Genomic DNA, 21,299 nt, shown 5'->3' with positions numbered 1-21,299 from the left:
CTTTCCAGTGTTTGAGAAGGGGTATAAGAAAAAAGTCAATGAACACATCCACTTACCTCACAAAAGCAACACCTCTAGGCAAGCTGGTAACCTTGTCTTTCAACAGATTTTTTTGAACTATGTTGCCAAATTTCCCAAACAACAACTCGAGCTGCTCTTCGGTTATATCTCTGGAAATTTTTAATTAAAATAATTAACGACTTAAATGAAAACACAATGACTAAATAATGGAGAAAGTCTAAAGCAGAAGAGCATACCTAGGAAGATTTGTTACATAAAGATTTGTTTCCTTTATTTCCTCTCCTGATGGCCTTGCATATGAAACTTTCAACCGTTTATTTTGTACTTGAAGACCATTAAGAGTTCCGATTGCTCTGGCTGCATCCTCTGGTTTTTGGTAGTTGACAAAACCAAAACCATAGCTATAACCAGTCTTTAAAAGAAATAAAAATAAATTATGTCAATATTTTAACTATTAAAAAACCATGATTGAGAGCTCAATACATACATATATATTTTATGATAAAATTGATGCATGCCATTGGAAAATTCACTGACTATGGAATTCTAACAAAAAAACTGCTTCAATATATAAGTATGCCCATCAAGCATCAAATGCTCTCACAACATAGCGTTTATCAAGACAGAAAACAGAGAAATGAAGATATATTTAAGTCATTAAACCCAAATTCCACCAGATGATTGCCCCTTGGATCACTGATCTTGACCAAATTTGACAAATCACCTTCATTTGATTACAAAACAAAAACTCTTAAGTCTTTTTGTAATACATGCAACAGTTTAGGTGATAATGCAATGCTTACATGTCGAACATAAACTATTGAAAAATTATTATGGAAGCTTCCACGGTGATTAAATTTATGATTAGTTGCCGGGTTTATTCGGCATCGACTCATTTTTGGGGGACAAAAATAAAATGAGTCAAATGTTTTTGTCCACCAAAAATGAGTCGACGTGGAATAAACCTGGAAACTAATCATCATAAACTATTGTATCAGAAAATTTCAGAGATTTAGTCCTTTAGATGGAAGCATTTTTCATGCATTACAGAAATGAAGTGTATACAGTTAAAATGACATATAAGACAGGATAAGATGGTGATGACTGAAGGGGTACGTGATGCTCTGAGAGCATCATTAAGGGTACACAAGGAAATTAGGATTGGGGTGACATTTCTGAGTAAAGGCTTCACACTGGCCTCCCACTGCAGGGGCTTCTACATCTCCTGCCGAACACTTTATAGTCAGCTCTCTAGGTCTTATCAGCACACATCCATCTCCTCCTTTTCTCCAATTTAAATAGCACAATGACCATTGTATTCCCTTTACCCATGTTGTTCGTTTCCCACTGAAGGGACCGCCAATAGAATCCAGGATGGACAAAAATGTGTTTAATATCAGGGGTGACTGAGGGCCCATCAGCAACTGAGCTCGAAAAATAATAGACAAACCTTGCCCCATCTTAGACCTCCAGGCTAAATTCCCTTTTTTCCAAACCATATTTTCCTTGTGTACCCTTCATGATGCTCTAAGAAATACCTTCACATGAAATGGTCCCAATGGCAATCGCTTGCCCTCACTCATTCATGTATTAATCTCCAGTAAAAACAACTGTATACATAGAGACCATACCACTCATTGGAAAATTTGCTTCCTTCCTTTTTCAAACGATTACCTGTCTGTACTGCACTTCAATCACCACCTACCTCCTTTTACCTGTCATTTTGAATTGAATACCCTTGATTACCGCAATGCATGCAAAATGTTCCTTCACCCAAGAGGGACTAAATGTGTATCTTCGGAATTTTCTGAAACAATAGTTTGTTTGGCACACAAGCAATGCAATATCGCTTGTACCATTGCATATACATATGTATTCGAAATACACTTAAGGACTTTGTTTTGTAATCAGTTTGAGATGATTTGCCATGTTTGCTTGAAATCGGTAGCCTCATGGATCAATTTCATTTGTTTTCTCATTGAATTAGGATAGAATGACCCATTTAATTTCAGCACAGTTTTCTGAAAAAAGTACAGTGTGTTGCATTTAGGAAAAACCTACAATACCAACAAAAATATTCCATTAAAACCATGACTGACCTGAAATCGTCCATTATTTTATTAAAATGGCAATAAATCTGGGAACTTTTACATTTTAAAACGTTTGCTGCCTCCCTTTCGCATAATTTCGGAAATTCAGGAATTAGATGGCAGGCTTACTTCACAGTCAAATGCTTCAATCACAGCAAGAGCATTCTGTATCATTACTAAAATAGCACTCAAAAGCAGATGATAGCCTAATATACATCAATAAGTTTTACTTTAAAATATCTTAAGTAATTTCATGCTTTGCACAGAGGTAACACCACGTTTCGATGTTGCTTGACTTCCGTAAGTGACATAAGACTATGACTACAGCTCTTCTCTCCCTCAATACTCTGACTTCTCTTGATAAAACTACCAACATCTACAATAGGGTAGTTTGCTTCATCAAAGAAAACGAAAGGCATTGATTGCGACTCGTTACCCACCATTAGTGTATTCATAATACACAAATTATTTGGTTTTTGAAACACAGGTTTTGACGAATGGCAAGGGTCAAATTTTGTCCTCATTTGAAAAAGGCCAGATTGGCGCCCATGCGATTCCACTCCACGTGACGCCACAGGGACCTAGTTTCTACACGAGAGGATAGGAGTTACGCATCGTCTGAGGTTACCAATGCATGCATGAGGCACAGAGCTCAGGGAAACATGTCTTAATAATCACCTATTAAAACTGGCTTAGGTCGGAAAGTTTTCTTCGTTTTATAAGGTATTAATAAACCTTTTTTAAGCCAAGCGCTACCAGCCAGCAAGGTACTCAGCTACCTGCTAGCATCCTGCGTCCTATCAGCGCTCAGAGCCTTGATCAAGGTCACCTCACAAGGCGGGAGGGGGAACCAGAAATGCGTCGCACAGACTTTTTCCCATCATTCCTACTTACGCGTCGCGTTTTCGCGCGCTTGAAAATTTTCACTTTTCATTTAATCGCGAAAAATAGATATCGTCATTTAAAAATCTAAAAGCGTGAAATACGTACTCCAGGAGTAATAATCTTTCGATTTAGGCAATAAAAAAATAATAGGAAACCACCCTATTTTGAAACTGAGACAACCTCACATTTGTATGCCTCTTAAAATAGATTTTTACTATATCGAATCTCACAATTCACTCCATAACTTCACTTTCATTGGTACAATCCCAGGCAAAAAAGAATCACCTTTGTGAGGAGAAAGGCAGAATTTACACCGAAAAGTGTACCTCAGAGGAAGTTACGACTCTGCTCCCACTCTACTAGCAGCACATTCTGATTTGGGAATAAACAACCCTTTGTGGGACAGCGAGAGGCTGATGATGGACAAGCAGCAAGCATGAAGGCAAAATATTTCTTTATTGCATATAGTGATCAACTTCCAATTTAAAAATGAAAACCACTTCTTGCGAGAGCACATGTGATTAAGGCTTGCGACGACCAGTAAATGCGTGCTAATGTAATACATAAATAAGAAATGAAAAATGACGCTGAGAATTTCAAACGCAGAGAAATGAAGACTACACTAGCTTCCCTCCCCAAAAACATACCGAAAGATTAACGGGGAGCAATAATAACGGCATTTTTTCTGAAGAAATGACATTTGTAGGTGGTCCTCTTTGTTCTTATACTGGAAGGGCAAAGGAAGATTCTGGGAAATGGCAGGCACAAGACATATGTGGCGAAATTATTGATTTTACATAACTAGCATTTACTTCATCCTATTAGTTAATTGAAATAATATTTCAGAATGGTTCTTCTAGTATATAGGTACTGTTATGGTTCAAACACCATTGCGCTATGCCACCTTAATCGGCGCATTCGTTTCCCTACCCGCTTTTATGCCGCTAACCTTTCCCACCCCCTAGACCACGGCCTGTGGAGGAAAGTGTGTGCGCATAACGGGAATAAATGACGAATAGATAAGGTTGTGTGAGTGTGTTTGGAGGACGGGAACTTGGGTTTTTTCCCATTTCATAATGTGTTCCCCCTCTCCTTCTGTGTTACCTCACCCCAAGACTATGATAAACTAATATACTTGGCTTGAAAAAGTTTTTTGCCAGTATCTTTAAACTATTTAATTTTTTTATAGGGTTAAAATATTTTATTTTATCCTTATTAATTTAATGTATAAAAAATAGTACAAAAACTAATAAAGAATAACCTTTATCTCCTGCTTTCAAAATATATGCTTCTTAAAGCTTATTAGTTTAGTTCATAATATTATATCAAATTTTTATAATTATAGGGTGTAGAATGTAAAAAGAAAAATATACTACAGTTAGTACCTGACCTGTAAGAATATAAGGATGGGAATATATAAGGTTGTGCACATTTATAAAAAAAAAGGTAGATTGATTTCAGTGTTGGGCTAAGCCTATGCCCGAATTTGGTGCGACGATAACCTAGACAAGGCAGTGAAGAGGAGGGGCTGATCAACCTAGCATTGGGTTGATTTCTTGAAGATACGGTCTGAAATAAGAGACCCCCTTTCAAGGAGCAAGGACCAGCATGGAAAGACGCATACCTTACGCTCCCGACGCTGCTTTATCCAACATGGGAGGAGGAGCCTGCAGTCGGAAGGAACGAGTTTGCTAGATCTCACCTGGTCTAACCACAGACAACGGTCAAGTAAGATCGTAACCATTTCCCCCCACAAGCCCCCTCTTTTCACCTTCCCAATTTCAAGGCAGACAGTCACGAAATACATCAGTTATCCAGTGGAAGTGAAAGTTAATTACCAAATTCAAAAATAACACTTATGGGATGGAATATTATTTACCTCCCCAACATGAAATAACTAAAGCAAATTGTATCATTCATTTCGTGTTAACAATCAAACTATTTTTGTAGTTGTTTTTTTCATTTCAATTCTTTCATCTCACAAATCAGTTTACATTGTTGTGTTTTCTCATTGATGTCTCATAAATTGTTTTCATCCACTCATATGTCATTAGTTCATAAGACGGATATTTTTTTGTATGCAATGTTTAAATTATTATTATTAATTATTATTTTATAAAAATTATTATAATTATTGTTTAAATTATACTTTGGTTAGTTGAAAGTTTTGTGAAAGGGTTTTTTCAATTTCTTCACGGGTCACCTCAAATATCCCTTGCCGTTCCTTTTGTCCCAGTCATTTTCCTTTTTAATGCGTTGTGTAGGATGGCATAAGCATCAGAACGTTACCCTTAAGGTCAGATCGGGGACCCCCCACCCGCAATTATCTCTCAAGGAGGGGAATATTTTCATTTATTGTCAATTGTACGACGTGAGTGACATAGGCTTGTCCCGTAGGTCATTTGTGTAAAACTTTCAGGATTCATTCATCCGATATAGCTACATCTTACTCTTGGATACACAAAAATTCTAAGAAAATATTGTTCACCACACCAAAATTTTGAGAAAGAAAAGAGTAAAATTTCACTGAAGAAAGGCCAAAATTAATCATAAAAGTTTGATAAAAAACGAGTAATCAGCATTCAATGAGGATAATGATGAAAGCTATAATTACATGCTTTGTTGCATCTTCTAGAAAGTAAAAACTACAGGAGAGGCAATCTGATATCACCAATTAGAAAAACTGATCAGAGGAAATGGAAGAAAAAAAAATTATTCCCACTAGAATTATAAAACAATTTTTAGCACTGCAAAAATTGGGACATTCACTAACAAGGGGAGACCACGAAACTTGCTCCACCCTTTTCAATGCCATATTTTTTATGGCCTTCGGATTGGTGAACACATCCCTGAACTAGTAGTGGTTCCGTTGAATGGGCCTTAGTTTGGCTGTAATTAATTAATTTTCATGCGGTACTTTTCACAAGCCGCTTATAGTTTCATGATATCGCATCATACCTCAGATGGGCAGGTGGGCTAGTGGTTGTGTTTATGACTACCGCCCGGGGGACCAGGGTTCGAGGCTTGGTGGTGGCTGTACATGTTGTTGTCTTCATTGTGATCATACGGCGTCAACTTTTTCGTTAATTTTAATTGCGACAAGCATAGGCATGAGACTATTTTTTTATCATCATAATGGCGTTTAGGTATTTAAGCAGTGTCATTTCAAGCACGGAGGTACGACGACTACATTAGCAAGGGTGGTGTGCACCAAAATGTTAATTTTTTCATTGCTTATACTGATCAACTTCCACATTAAAAATGAACATTAACAGGTACAAACAATTGTTTGGTTTTCAATTCATTACGTACAACATGTATCTTTCTTAAGATATTTCTATAAATGATTCACTGTACTTGAAACTTGAATATCTTTTTTATAGAACATATTAAGTTAGAATTTGGAGTGCATAAGTGACCGCAATTCTAGGCTCCCATAAGCAATTCATGGAATTATGCTTGGGTTGGAACACTAACCAGGGTTATTGGAAGTAGATAAGAATGGGGCTAAGTAAAGGAGCATGTAAAGCAACTCCGTCACAAAAGAAAAAATATTTTTATTAGGTTCCTTCAATTGATAAAACCATGAATAACAATCTCTGCAAAGCTAACTATTATTCCAACAGGATTAGCTAGACCAAAAAATGTCACTACTGAAATGTTCTTGGGGTAGCCGTGAGCAGATCTTTGTCTATCAAATGCACTGTAAGGAAAAATGAAGCCCACAATGGCTACTTAAGCTGGAACTAAAATTAAATGTGACACTAAGCTGGGTATAAAAGACCTGGACCCATGCCAGCAAATGAAATACAGTTACTAGGTCAAGGGCTCCATCACTGACAACAAAACAATGACAGAAAGCCTAGTTACATGATACATTGATCAATATGCGTGAATGTGTGAATGCATGGAATGCATAATTGGTGGACCTGAATGGAACATATATGAGCGCATGACCCAAATAAGAATGGCTTCTATTAAATTCAGTTCATGCATTAGTACAGGTTGGGTAATTATGCAGTACGTTATCATATTTATTCTAGCACACAGGCTTTTAGATATAAGCCTGTATGCGTTCATAAAACATACAACCAAACCTTGTGACACCTACACTCTTAGGGTAAAAATCATTCCGGCAATTACAATAGATGAATATACCAGAGCAAGATGAGCAGTCATGTACCCTTTCATCAAATGAAAATGAAGAAATTCATAAGCATACACACTGCTTGATTCATCCCAGCATTAAAAGTCTCATCTACTTTCAACACTAATAGCACTAACTCCATGAGGCACTGAAATCATGCACATAATTTCAATATAGAATGAGCCAGAAATCAGTACAACTTAGTTAATTTATGATGACAGTCTAGATTAGTAGCAATCTAAGTTCTTGTAGCCAAAGAAACATTCTGTTACATACACAATAATGGCAAAATAAACAGAATGAAACATGCAGCTGCTCAAAATTAAAGCATTTCTTGCATTTCCATAAATATGTTGAGGACAAAGATATGCAGCATATAGAGAACAGAAGAGCTTTCCAGACATACTGCAGTATGAATGATACCAATTTTCACACAATTTACTGAAGTCATACTCCATAAGATGCGTTAAATATTTACACTACTGAATTTAAAAGGCCACATTCTAAGATAGCAAAAACGATTGACAAGTACACAGCTAATACCTTATAATCTTTCATCACTCGACAACTCTCCAGAGGCCCAATTGTCACGAACATGCTGTACAGTTCCTTTTCAGTCATATTCTGAGGGAGGTAATTGATGATCAAGTTGGTGCGCATTTCACCATCCATATGTGGTGTTTGCAGATCGGCCATCTGTTTGTTATGATTGGGCTCCCTCCAAGTGAAGGATGATGGGTGCTCTTCTTCCCAACTACGCCAAGTACATAGAGGGGAATATACAAAAATAAAAACAAAGGCATGCCTCCTGGCAATATGGTTTTCATAATTAAAAAAAATAAAAAATCATCCAATGTCCCTCCCTGCCTGAAGGAAAATAAGAAGTAAGAAAATCACATTGTAGTTAACAAATATAGTTCAAGACAAACTAAAAATACTTCAATGTCAAAACCCTTGGATAAAATAAAAGAAATAAGTAAAAATTACCAACACAGGTGAACGAAAAATATACATAACTGAAACTCAACATACAAAATTTTGGGAAATTTTGAGAGAAAATGTTTTCTGCTGTTCACAATAAGATTCTAAATGGTCAATGCACCACTAATGAGTGCCTATTCACCTTCTTAATACAAGAAAGATTACTTCATGTCCGTTTCTCCCTATATTTACTTGTGTAGACTAAAATTCTACCATAATACCCCGATACACAATTCTTGGGATAAAAATATTTGGTTCTACTCGGCAGTTCAAGTAACTACATGGGCAGCTGACATTGAAAACAAAATCATCTGTTTACTGACGAGTAGTCTAAAAATAATCACTCAGAAATACATTCTGCCGTCATATTCATCAATGCGTCAAGTACGCACGTACATCAGAGTTTAAAGTCATTCCATTTTCCAGAGTTTAACCCTAATTTTCATGTTAAATAAGGGAAAATAGAAGCAGAAAGCAGACAGCTACACAAGAGATGCAAAATTTGGCAGGTAAATTTCAAATAACTACTCTTCACTCAAAGCCATAACTTCATTTTTTTACATGAAAGTAGTTAACCTTTTTCACCTACCTTACAGGGCCGCGGTGATTCTTCACCATTTCATAGTTACTGTACATGAGTTAACTAAACAGTTTAAAACGAGACTCTTACCTCAGAATCTCCTACTACACTGCAGTAAATGCAACATTAGACAAGAGAGCAATTAAGTTATTCACATGAATAATATACTGTTAGCTGAAAGGACGACATTAATTACATTTTTTGATTCACTGCTTAACTTTTAATTCAAAATATCTCCACGAAAACTAATTTAGAGGCTTATTATAACTGAGATTAAACTCTTAAATGAAATGAAATAAAGTAGTTTCTCAGTTGAATCTCACAGTAACAAGCGAAAACCGCGACATATCTCGTTCAGTTTATGAGTGTTGTGAAATTTTCCTCGTACGCAGTATGAGAATTACATGATTGCACTGAATTCAATTCAGTCTTTGGTTGCAATTACTGCTTACTGTAGTACATAAGGAAGTATTCTTGAATTTTCGCCACGTTCGCGTAAATTTTAATTTGGAACGACTGCAGTCGCATCGCCATGATTAATGTGGCCGCAAGAAAATTTCAATTATGGGGAATCGTCTGAAATAATTATCATTAAGTAAAACTGAAACGTACGTACTAGATCATCTCGAGTATGCTTCGGCCTTCGATGATGGTTGTGTGATTCTCTCCTCAGAGTAAGAGTTCTCTCCCTCGGTGAGCTAAGTTCACGCAATGAGCACGTTAATACGAGTATTTCTTCACGTTTAATTGTGGAGTCATGGATACCAGTACAATGAATCTCATTCGTTAAGCCTCATTTACGTCAACATTTAATTATTTTACCGGTAATCGTTATAATGCCGGGCTTGATCGTAACAATTTAAACCCAGGTTTCTCTTGCCTTTAATTGAGGGTTAAATCGAGCATAGCACCTTGTCATGCTGGATTCTAGGATTCATCTTTTCTGTAGAGGTATAGGGTTATTCAAATAATCATAAGATAATGGAATTGTTAAAATATTTAGTGGCAGCTTGACATAAAAATCTTTCACATATTCCATGATTTGTCACAATTTAGAAAAAAATACTTCGGGGTACATAATTACAACATTTCAACAGTCAATAAACCACCAAACTGCTCAAAGCTGCTTCACCTAGTCTTCTGGATGGTTAGAGATCATGGTCAGCACTTTGCTCCAGGTACTCTTGATATAATTGATTCTGAAATAAAATGATTCATTGATCAGTAAACAACCAGTTGAAATCAAAGGAAACTATTACTAGTATACATAAGTCTGTGAATTTATTAGGGCCGTTTTACATGGGGCACGTAATTGTACAGGTTAGAACTGCATTAATTTTTCATCATGTCGAGAAATTGCACAAATGAAATTAGAAACTGCAACATAGGCAGATTTAGGGCAGGGGGCAAGAGCTGCTCCCCCAGATGCTTAAAAAATAGACAAGATACGGCTATCATTAATGTTGTTTTATTTTGTATATCCGGAGCTTCAATCATTTAATTTAATATTAATAACCTTTATATCAAAATAAAGATAATATTTTGTATCGTAATTGTTGTGATATGCTTTTAATCTCTAATATGAGGAGACCTGTCACTCTTGTGCCCCTCAGGAAATAATCCTAGATCCACTTCTGACGGGCTATTTTCCCATATCACGTCCACACATTCTTGCATGTGTTCTAGCAATTTACTACTTTACATGATGCAATTTTGACAGCACCTTTGTATAGATTGTGCAAATACCTGCCCATGTAAAATGGCCTAAGACCACAAACTAAGCTGACCTAGAAGTTACCACCATGAATCGTCTACAAACTGCTGTTTAGCTAGCAAGTACAGGAGTCCCTACACGAAATATTGCACATTATCCCAGACTATGTTTCTGCACTCCACCCATATCATTCTGCATAGAAATCCTGTTTGTTTGATGATTGATTCTAATCCATCTCTCTTCACAGCTAAACCATATGGTACACCCTATGTTAGCCACTGGAGTAATTTTTCTGTATTTTATTCACAACCTATACACTAGACATCCGTGCCTCTTTTAACCATCAAAGTTGAAAAAAATTTGGGCTTTCTTTTCATTTTTACGGCCAAGATTTGGATATTTTAGAATGATCTTTTGGCAGGATAATCAACCATATCTACTCCTGTATATAAAATTCAAATAAGGACTTTGAGCTAGAGATAGATCATTTCCTGCTGTGATTTATGGGGGAAAATATGTGCCTCCTACCAGGGACGAGATTCGGTATGAAAAAACATTTAATGAAATATCTCCAAAAATTTTGGACTGCCTTCACTTCAACGCACAAAACAAAAAATGAATGTGACTGAAGAGATACAAAAAGGGAGACATCTACTAAAAACTATGCCTGATCTGAAAATGAGCTGTGAGAAAAAAACAGTGAATACGATTGTTTCCCACCAATAACAAGCATATGGTTTTAGACTTTAAAAGACATCTCATGAGAAGATAGGATGTGGATGCTGTTTGAGGATATAGAGCATAGAAATGGAACCTGGCTGCAAAAGGGTGGTGAGAGGTGAGGAGCATTTTCAGGAAGAGAGGAGTGGGCCTAGAATCCTAAGGATGGATAGTGTAATAGAATGAGTAGAGATACGTGAAAATCGCACTTTCATTTTTATTTTGTTGCACTTTCAATAACAGTTTATCGCATTTTGTAGCGTCTACTTTTTTATTTTCATAATGAGGTAGATGACGATAAAATGCAGTGAAACACAGTTATATGACAAAATACAATATTTTAAATAATTTTGCTGTAGAACAATAATAAATTAAGGAGTAAGACATATATATTGGCAAAGGTGTAGCTTTCCCGCGCCCACTTGTAGTTCGCGGCCACGTAGAGTCCCAGCCAACTAGTAGCTGCCTAGTCGCTCACATGCTTTAAGCGGTGATTGTCAGCGGAGCATTTAAACTGCGCTCGGCACAAAATGTACGAATTTTGCCATTGGAAAGGCAAATTTGCGTAAAAATATCATAAAAGTCCGGTCATTGCATCTACGTCACATTTATTTGTGCACATCGCATCTATACCGCATTTATCGCATTTGCGATTTTCGTGCATCCTTAAGAATGAGTACTCAGAGAAACCTCTGTGTTTCATCGATACCTTCGTCTCAACATTTTCAGTGTGATCTCATTGAGCTTAAAGTAAAAACAGTTACATTGAATTAGGATTGTTTTCAATTCTTATCTTGAGCACTACCAGCTAGCAAGCAGGTGACAGCTTAGCCAGGGTAACTAATCCTTCAGTTACATCGCTCTAAGCTGCCATTTCTACCTGAATCCCGGAAAATAAGTTACTGCACAAAATAAGCAATCACTCTTGCAAAAGCAGAGGTTGACAAACAGAATTTTGGTACCACATTTATAAAAGTATGATCTAATAGTGTTATTGATATCAAGTCGATGTAATATACAATTGGTATCAGTTTTAGAAGGATACTACGTTATGATAATCCAGAAAGTGATGAAAAATGGGCACTTTTTCCCTTCTTCGTAGAAAACCTTTCAGAGATTTTGATTACATTGACTCAATGGAAAATAAAATAAAGTGCATTTTAAAAACAGGTTAGAGAAAAACTGCTTTTCATGTAATTTCCAGTATGGATGATATTCTTTTATCGCATAATCATCAATTTTCAGTGGAATTCCCAATTAAAATTCACTCCCAATGATCCATTGCAATTAAATCACATAAATTACAAAAATAAACCTCTGTACTTAACTTTGTAGTCATTACATATATGAAAGAAAATTCAGGGTAATTTTCAAAGTATTTACCTTTTTCTTCTTCACTACTGATTGCATATAATTCTTCAATTCAATGAAATACTTTCGTTGTGACCTACTAAGAGTAGGTGCAGAAGAAAATGATATTTTTGCTAGTAGCGCCAATAAAACTGATACTGCCATAACAATGAGGCCCACTGTCAATGGACTCTCTTCAGATTCAGGATTTCCCACCTATAATGAAATAGATATTGATTACAAATTGATTAAAAACTGATGCACCATATTTCGACATCAGAAACACAAAAAATATGAACCAATGCCTCAAGTAAAATTTCTTCAGTTTGAAAGATATTTTACTAAAACATTTTAACAAATGAAGAGCTCCCCACACCCAAAATGTTACGAAAAAGTGTCAAATGCAAAAATAACTTTGAAAACATTATATCAATTTAATTCCCTATGATGGCATTATCAGATCATCATGTCATCAAATGCACTATCTTCTCACATGAGGGGGTTTAAAGATTTCAGTTTTTACCATATTACCCCATTTAACTAATTCCTAATAATAATAATAATAATTTATTCTCCGCAGACCATACAAATGTAGGTATCAGATTCGTCAGTATATAAAGTACAACATAATTATTTAAATACAAAGTACAAAAGCATCACAGCTGTGATACTAGTATACATGGGTCATAAAGAAAATGATTCAATTTAACAATGTTTGTGATCATCACTAAAGAATTCATTTACAGTATAATAACATTTCATTATCAGATACTCTTTTAAGAGTTTTGTAAATACTTTTGTCGATTTTGTACACTTCACACTGTCAGGTAGTAAGTTATAGATTTTATTACCCATAACCATAGGATTATTTGAAGATATCTTCTTTTTGTGAAAAGTTACATGAATATTGTATGCATTTCTTGTGCCATAGGGGTGAATTTCTTCATTAGTATTAAATTTATGAATATTTTCTTTCACCAAAATTGCTACACAATATATATACATAGATGCAATAGTTAACAGTATTAGTTCTCTCATTAGTGGTTTACACGAAGTCCTTTGTGAAACACCCATTATACATCTAATAACTTTTTTTTAACTAAAAAATTTTTTTGGAGTAGGCTAGAGGAGGATCCCCAATGGACTATTCCATGAGGAGCTCTAGTGCAAAAATTTGAAAAATAAACAGTTTTCAAAACATCTTGAGATACAGTGTTATAAAGAAGCCTAATTTTATGGAGAACAGTAATTACCAATAACCTAAACCTAATACCTTAACTATAATTACCAATGCTAGGTCATAAAGCTAAAATAATAAGCCAAGTAAAGCTAGGTAATAAAGTAAAGTAATTATAATAATAAATAAATAATTTAATAAAATATAAATTGTACTAAACTATAATTACCAATGCTGGGTAATTATAGTTAAGGAATAAAATTTTCAGGACAATTAAAAAAATTGCTTTTATTGAATTAAAAATTCAATGCATATACCCATATCTTTGCATTTTGAAATGCAATATTTCCAAACCATACACTCTGCTTTTACATAAAAAGTACAATTAATTATTGGAAAGCCTTAAACATATGAATGGCTAAGTTCTAACAACACGTATCTCAAAAATAGCAACTATTCAGGTGAGCAAAGAAACGATTTATTTTTTGTACTTGTACACTGAAATTAAAAACCAAAAGTGCATAAAACTGAAAAAGAAGCATCCATTTACAAACAAAGAGTTGTGTTATGCTTGTATTTTATTTTTTTAATGTTATTACACTTAGTTTAAGATACCTCTCTCAAACCGGCCGAATTTGAGATATGTACTTGTTGTTAGAACTTAGCCATTGATATGCATATGTTAATGGTAATGAAACAATTACAAAATGCCCAGAAAGTTAAGCCCTATAGTACACCTGCTTCCACTTTTTAACTCATCATGGATTTTTATAATTCATACTTAAAACCTGCATCAAATTTGACTTACATTCAATAGGTATTACGCATTCTCAAGTGTAAAGGTAAGTTTTCAAACAGAAGACAGAGGAAAAGAAAGTGCTAGCATGAAAATATAATAACCAAATATATTCATCTGAAGAGTGCAATATATGGATGATACAACAGGTAGTGCTATGGTGCTTCGTGCAAATGGCAAAGATGGTTATAAGGGTTTATAATTAATCAAAACCACAGTCCAAAAAATAATATGCACTAAATAGTAATAATTTAGATAAAAACATTCCATTAAAACTACATTTTATAGATAAAGAGATAATAGGATTATTCCTCCATTATTACAGCCATGATAATGCATTCAAGAGTCAATGATTATCCAGAAGCAACATGGTATGCATAAACTCCCTCTTTAATAATAATAATTCTTTATACCATTAGGTCATGCAGACATGGGAAAGTTGTCAATTACATACATACATTTTTTTTTAATAATAAAAATAAAAACATAATTATATACAGTTACAGCACACAATTAACCATTTAAATATTCAGAGATGCTATAAAAAGCATTCTCAATGAGAAAGTTCTTTAACTCACAATCAGATTTGAATTTCCCAACTGTGGAGATGCTTTTCAATTTTGGAGGGAGATGGTTATAGATATGGGCACACATGAAATGTGGGCCATTTTTGGTAAGGCTGGAGTTGAATCTTTGGAGGTGCACATCGCCATTTGCCCGAGTGTCATGGGCATGGAAAGAGTTGTTAAGCGGGAAGATAGTGGGGTTTTCTTTAACAAAGGAGGAGTATTGAAGGATGTAGATGCTGGGTAGAGTTAGGATTTTCATTGTTTTAAAAAAGGCTTTGCCATGTTCTCTGATAGAAACACCAGCGATTGCTTTAACAGCTTGTTTCTGCAGAGAGAAATTTCTCTTAGATTGGGATGAGTTGCCCCAAATGTACCATACGTGAGGAAAGAATGAATTTTTGCAAAATATAAAAACTTGAGGCATTCCTCAGATATGATCAAAGTCAGCCTTCGTATCATGAAGAGGCCAGTTGCCACTTTGTTGGCAACAGCCTCACATCTTACATCACTGAATGCTACTCAGACTAAAAAACCTCATCCTAACAGTTGGCAGTTAAGAGTTAACTCTTCATGTAGAATAAAATTAATGAGGATATAAAGAGAAAGTTCAGCGAGTAACAAAATAAACATTTTTAGGTTCATGGAAAAATGAATACTATAAACCCTCGCTAACAGCGATCCCAAGAGACAACACAAACAGTTCGCATTTACAAAAATTCCTTTTAACAATGTGTTATTGTGGCTTTACTGTATCATGTCGAAGATCCCTTCAATTTTAAACTCGATTTTCTATGATATTACAATATAACTTGATAATAACTTGAACTTACCTTATGACTTTTCCCTGCTCCTAGGTCAAAGCCATTAAATCCAAAAATACTTTCAAGTACACTTGTTGAGGTATTCAGTCTCATAAATACATACTTGAAAATAAAAATACATGGTAGTAGAACGGCTCCCATTCCCAGGATGAAGACTAATTGGAACGAGAACAAAGAAAACATTTAAAAAACAAATCATAAAATTATTATGGCATCAAAATTTAGAAAACATTAAACCAAGACTAAATTTTTCAATTACAGCTAAATGTAAGTAGATGAATGACATTACCTAAACAAAAAAGTTATAAAGATAAAAAACGAAGTTTAAAGATAAAAACTATTACAGATGGAGTCATAAAAATTTAATCATTTGGACACAAATTGATTTTAGCTTACATTTTTTAACTTATTTTCATTAATAATGGACTACATTATTTTTTTTTAAACTTTAAATGATCAAATTACTAATTGGTAATTGAAAACATAATTCCTTTCAGAAAAATTAAATTCAATTAAGTAAGACTTTTGGTTAAAATTAGAAGCATACATACATACTTGTTTCTGAATAAGAAAATCTTGAATCAGAACAATTTATAACTCTCCCTTTAAAAAGTGGTTTAAAAAAGGTGATTCTAACAATGAAAACAATAGCCCTTTCAACTAGTACTCAGCGGGTACACATATGCTACAATAAATGGCTTGAATTGTACTGCTACCGTGTTGTTGTAAGAAGCTTTTCTACTTAAATACCGAAGTTATCATTCTTAGGGGGTCATGAGCAATTACATACTACTTATGAATGATTGTGTACAATTTATCATCTACATAATGTTTTTGAGAGTCAAGGTGAAATTGAAATCATACCTTGACTTTGAGTTATGAACGGAGCTCTCCTTAATGATGCATCTCGCAAGTAAATGTGAAGACAATTTAATTCTATGTTTAGCCAAAAATGAATCCAGAAGGTCCTCACTTCCCGTGTTATGTTGTAAAAGGAAATTATGTTTAGGTTTGCACAGAAAATACTTTTACTATGTCATCATGTATGTGCTGAGTAGAAAGAGCGTGTAATGGCACATATTGTGATCACAATACATGCCATAATTCTTCAACAAAACTGTTAGTATTTTCCCATTATAGTTTATCATTCTTCCATATCATCCTCTCTAACTTTTTTTCCATAAGTTATTATCCTTCCAAGTGATGCAAACCATTACATTTCAGCAAAGATCACCAGTCCATATTTATGCCAATGCAACAAGATTTTCACTTTCACTGCAATTGAAAGAACCAGAAATAATACTTCATCTGTATCTGGATATGTTTCACTTAAGATATGCACTATTTTGGTCTGCAGATAGAAATCAACCATTAATAAATATGTCTTAGTTATTACAATTTGTACCAGAAATATAAGAGGCTGAGGATGTGCCATAATGTTGCAACATTGTGCAAGCATACTCCTACTTGCTGTATATAGCTGCATGCTAGTCAAGAACTGCTACCTTACAATACATAATTGATATTTTTGTGGGCAACCTAAAGTCACCGAGGGTATCCACTGGGCTGCGGATGGTGGGTAGACCTCTACATATTGAGGTTGGCGGCAATATATACAGTGGAACCTCGTTAAAGCGAGTACGGGCTATAGCGACACCCCCGCTATAACGAGAGATAGCCGATGCACCGTCAATTGACCCTTTAATAAGCGTGTTAAAAAATTCGTTTTTACGAGACCCTTTCGGTGTTGGCTCTCGCCATAGCGAGGGTTTCACCGCCGGAAGACTTTCATCAAGACTCCTTAACCTCTGTAATTGCTAGCGATCTGTTAGAAATGAAGTTAATGGAGTGCTCAGTCTCAAATTTATGTAGTAAACTGTCGTTCGATAAATATAATGATTGACGAAACAATGCTTTGCATCATTTTTATTCAGTGCGGCGCTTATAAATTGTTTGAATAGTTAGTCGTTATTTGAGTAAGAAAATTTAGTGATGCAAAAAAACATCGCCTTTCGTCTGGATTTATGCTTATGTTTATCGGATAGATGTTTATCTGTCGCCGCACCACTCCTGTTCCTGTATATCTGTTCGCAACAGGTATATTAGCTATTATTTGCTCCACCTCCGGTAAAGCGACAATTCGCTATAGCGAGTGTTTATTAGTGCACCGTGGGGTGTCGTTATATCGAGGTTGCACTGTATGCGAGTTCGCTTGTTTTGTGGACAAAGAGTGATGGAGTTCTGAGGGGTAGTGATCTATCTTTGGGTAAGATAAGCCACTTCAATAGCAATGAAAACAGTTAAGAACCCACGACTTGGAGATGGAGGACTACCAACAATTATATGTACTTCCTAACCCCCAGAGGAGTGGACCACAGCTCTTCTTCATGTGAGTGAGTGCAGGTGGAGACAACAGTGGTCAGTGTAGCAACACTCCTATCACTACAGGTGTGCTAACATTTACTTTAAAGGCTGTAGTACTGCGATTAGAAGACAATGGGATACTACCACATCATTAACCTGAGGATTCGCAGCTACTCCGCCCATTATTTTAAAGACATGATGGCATTCTCTCAAATAAAATATTCCTGAGGTATGTAATCTCCCATTTGTACATCTGGATTTGGACTACCCAAAGGGTCAAAGCTGATAAGATTTTCAGGGTAGGAATGTGGAATTCCAGGTCACTTTGAACTAACTAAAGACTGAAGAGGCTGAAGGGAGACTTTTGGAGAGGAAGCAATAGGATTATACACCCCGAATGTGTACATGGCAACAATGGCAACGAGGGGGTAGGGCTAATGCTCAGAAAGAGTGCTAATTGCAATAAAGGTCTTTCTCCAAAATAATGAAACAATAACCATGGTTAAGATGGAGACCAAACTGGTAGATACTGTAGTGGTACAGGTTTACATGCCAACTACCTCTATGATCTCAACTACCTCTGGACTATTAAGATAAAAACGTGGAAGACATATATAAGCATATCACAGTAGTTATCAAACAGATAAGAGAGAAGGAGAATCATATAATTTTAGGAGATAGGAATTCTGTAAACGGAGAAGTTCAAGATAGAAGAATAAACTGAGAATATGGATAAGGATAATGAAATGAAGGAGGAGAAAGATAACTGGGATTATGAATAGAATACAATCTAGTGGTGGCTAACACTTTGTTTAAAAATCATCACCATAGAAACTAAATGAAGAAAATTACAGGAGATGTGATAAAATTTCAATTAGATACCATATCTAGCTGAAGGAGAGCTTTATCAACTAGGTGAAAGACTGCAAAAGCTACCCCCAGGCAGATAATGACCACCATACAGTGATGATGAAATACCACCTAAAAATTCAAGAAACTGAATTCTCATAAGTCATAGGTAGATCAAGTACTGAGTTTTTAAAAGTTATAAAACTTCAAGCTGCCATAGCAGCCCTTAACTGATGGAGGAAGGCAAAGATGGAAGAAGGCAAAGTCTCATCTACAATATGTAAACAAGAACACAAAATTCAAACTATACTTTCAACTTATTTCACCTTACAGAATAGTATGTGTATATTTAAGCATGGAAACGCATTGTGCATTACTTACTGGACCACCCACATAAATAAACCATATTGCAATCAAAATTTTGTTCTGATTTTGGACAAACTAGAATAAATACATACCTGGAATCTGCTAGACTCAATAAATATGCACCACAAGAGTTAAGAGATGAAACAAAAATGCATGCATACAATCACTATCAATGTATATACCTCGGCTGAAGGCTTCTCGATTCTTTTTTAAAGCTGCATCGTCCACCATCAACCGCTTGTCTAGGAGCTCAGTTATATGGTCACAGTCCTTCTCTAATGTATCTAGGGTGTTTTGTATTGTGTGGTTGATGGTTTGTTCTATATCCTTAATCACCTCACCAATTTGGTTATCACATTTCACAGCTTGCTTGTCCTGTAAATCATGAATCATTTTAGCTGAAACCAAATGAGCCTTGTGCACAGTACATACAAATCATATTAACAAGTTACTGATGCAGTTCAAGCATTATTTATGACAGTTAAAAATGCACCACATACATTTAATTCTACATATATCCTAATCAATGACAAAAAAACAAGTAACTTAAGTAAGAGTACAAACAAGGGCGTACCCAGGATGAAAACTAGGGGGAGCAAGCCATGGTTGTTCAAGTTGTAGGTAAGATTTAAGAATGGAAAAGGTGGATGAAATCAACATTTTAAGGACAATTTAACAGCTCTTTATCAGTTTTTAAAATTATTTGCTTGAAAAAAATATTATTTTTCTTAAAGACATAAGCGATTTTTGTTTCTCGGGGGGGGAGGGGGGGGGCAGCTGCTCCCTCCTGCCCCTCGCTGGGCACGCCCACGAGTACAAGGATGACATTTCATGGTTTTCCTCACTTTTAAAGACCATTCTCATATGGAAATATGAACAAAAAGAATGACAAAGATCATACAAAGTCAAAGATTATTATTTCCATTGATCAATTATTTTACTTTTTAACACCTAGCATGACCATGTACAAAAGTTGTAGTACAAAAAATTTTGATTGACTCTAGCTGAAAAAAGGGATTTTCATCTGCCAATGTTCCATAGGAAATTTATAGACATTTTTTTAGGTTTTCTATACAACAACCTTAGTGTAAATAACTTAGCACAGTTAATGGGCTGAAATGAAATCCAACTCCTAAAGAGACGCGATCATTTGGAGTCATTTTTGTAGTTTTTCCATTCAAAAAAACATCAAGTTTTTTAGCCAAAATAAAAAAAAATTGAAATACTAATGAAAGCATGACAATATAATCAGGAATCAGCATTTGCCTCTTAGAGCTTCCATTCCACAGGAAAATCCACTGAGCAATGATGGACGACTTGTTAAAAAACTTAACAAAAAAATAGAGCAGAAACAAATGATTATGAAGCCTAGAAAACTTGAGTACAGTTTGAAATATCCCATTGACATCAAAGTATGAAGCTCCCCTATGCCTCACCTCTCCTTCCAACCTTCTCTTACTAGCATGCTGATGTTATGGACCTGTGACCATGCATGGCCCTTTAAATTCATCCCACTCCTTTCATCCTCTCATTCAAATAATTCCATAACTTTAACCGAATCTACCCCACTGATTTTCGAAGACAGAGAATTTGTTCTCTTCCAACCCCCTTCCCTCTTCTCACTTCTTGTTGGAAACATACAACGAGAATGCTATCTATATTCTGCATCTTGATGATGACACACAATATCAAAAATATTGTTATTATTATTTTTGAAAAAATTGGACAACAATCAAGCACCTTTCACTCTGACCGATACCAATAACTTCTACTACATGAACCCGGTAACTGTCTTAAATTCAACTCAAAACCCTTGAAGCAGTTCAAAACTGATGGTACTAATGCAACAATAGGATTCACACTCCCACA

At 35.3% G+C, this 21,299-nt stretch overlaps 2 protein-coding genes across 7 annotated transcripts in view; both read right to left on the bottom strand.

Annotated features, from left to right (window-relative positions):
- The window catches only part of LOC124156359 (sex-lethal homolog), a 36,540-nt gene extending 27,126 nt beyond the window's left edge, over positions 1–9,414 (bottom strand). The window contains exons 1-4 of one of the 4 annotated variants that reach the window (XM_046530880.1): positions 9,321–9,414; positions 7,687–7,897; positions 258–433; positions 57–170 (exon numbers count right to left, since the gene is read on the bottom strand). In XM_046530880.1, coding sequence (XP_046386836.1) covers positions 57–170; positions 258–433; positions 7,687–7,897; positions 9,321–9,328 — 509 coding nt within the window. In that variant the 5' untranslated portion in view covers positions 9,329–9,414. Of the gene's footprint in view, positions 1–56; positions 171–257; positions 434–7,686; positions 7,898–8,713; positions 8,864–9,320 lie in introns of those variants that run through there. The other 3 variants (XM_046530881.1, XM_046530879.1, XM_046530882.1) reach the window with 3 other exon arrangements.
- Positions 9,415–9,688: 274 nt separating this feature from the next.
- LOC124156358 overlaps positions 9,689–21,299 on the bottom strand; it is a 65,398-nt gene continuing 53,787 nt past the window's right edge. For all 3 annotated transcript variants that reach the window (XM_046530876.1, XM_046530878.1, XM_046530877.1), the window contains 4 exons: positions 19,613–19,805; positions 15,861–16,006; positions 12,522–12,704; positions 9,689–9,903 (listed from right to left, as the gene is read on the bottom strand). In XM_046530876.1, the coding sequence (XP_046386832.1) occupies positions 9,853–9,903; positions 12,522–12,704; positions 15,861–16,006; positions 19,613–19,805 (573 nt within the window). In that variant the 3' untranslated portion in view covers positions 9,689–9,852. The remainder of the gene's footprint in view (positions 9,904–12,521; positions 12,705–15,860; positions 16,007–19,612; positions 19,806–21,299) is intronic.

The sequence above is a fragment of the Ischnura elegans genome, chromosome 3 (genome assembly GCF_921293095.1).
Source record: "Ischnura elegans chromosome 3, ioIscEleg1.1, whole genome shotgun sequence".
NCBI classification, from domain to species: domain Eukaryota; kingdom Metazoa; phylum Arthropoda; class Insecta; order Odonata; family Coenagrionidae; genus Ischnura; species Ischnura elegans.
This window is presented reverse-complemented; position numbering and strand designations above follow the sequence as displayed.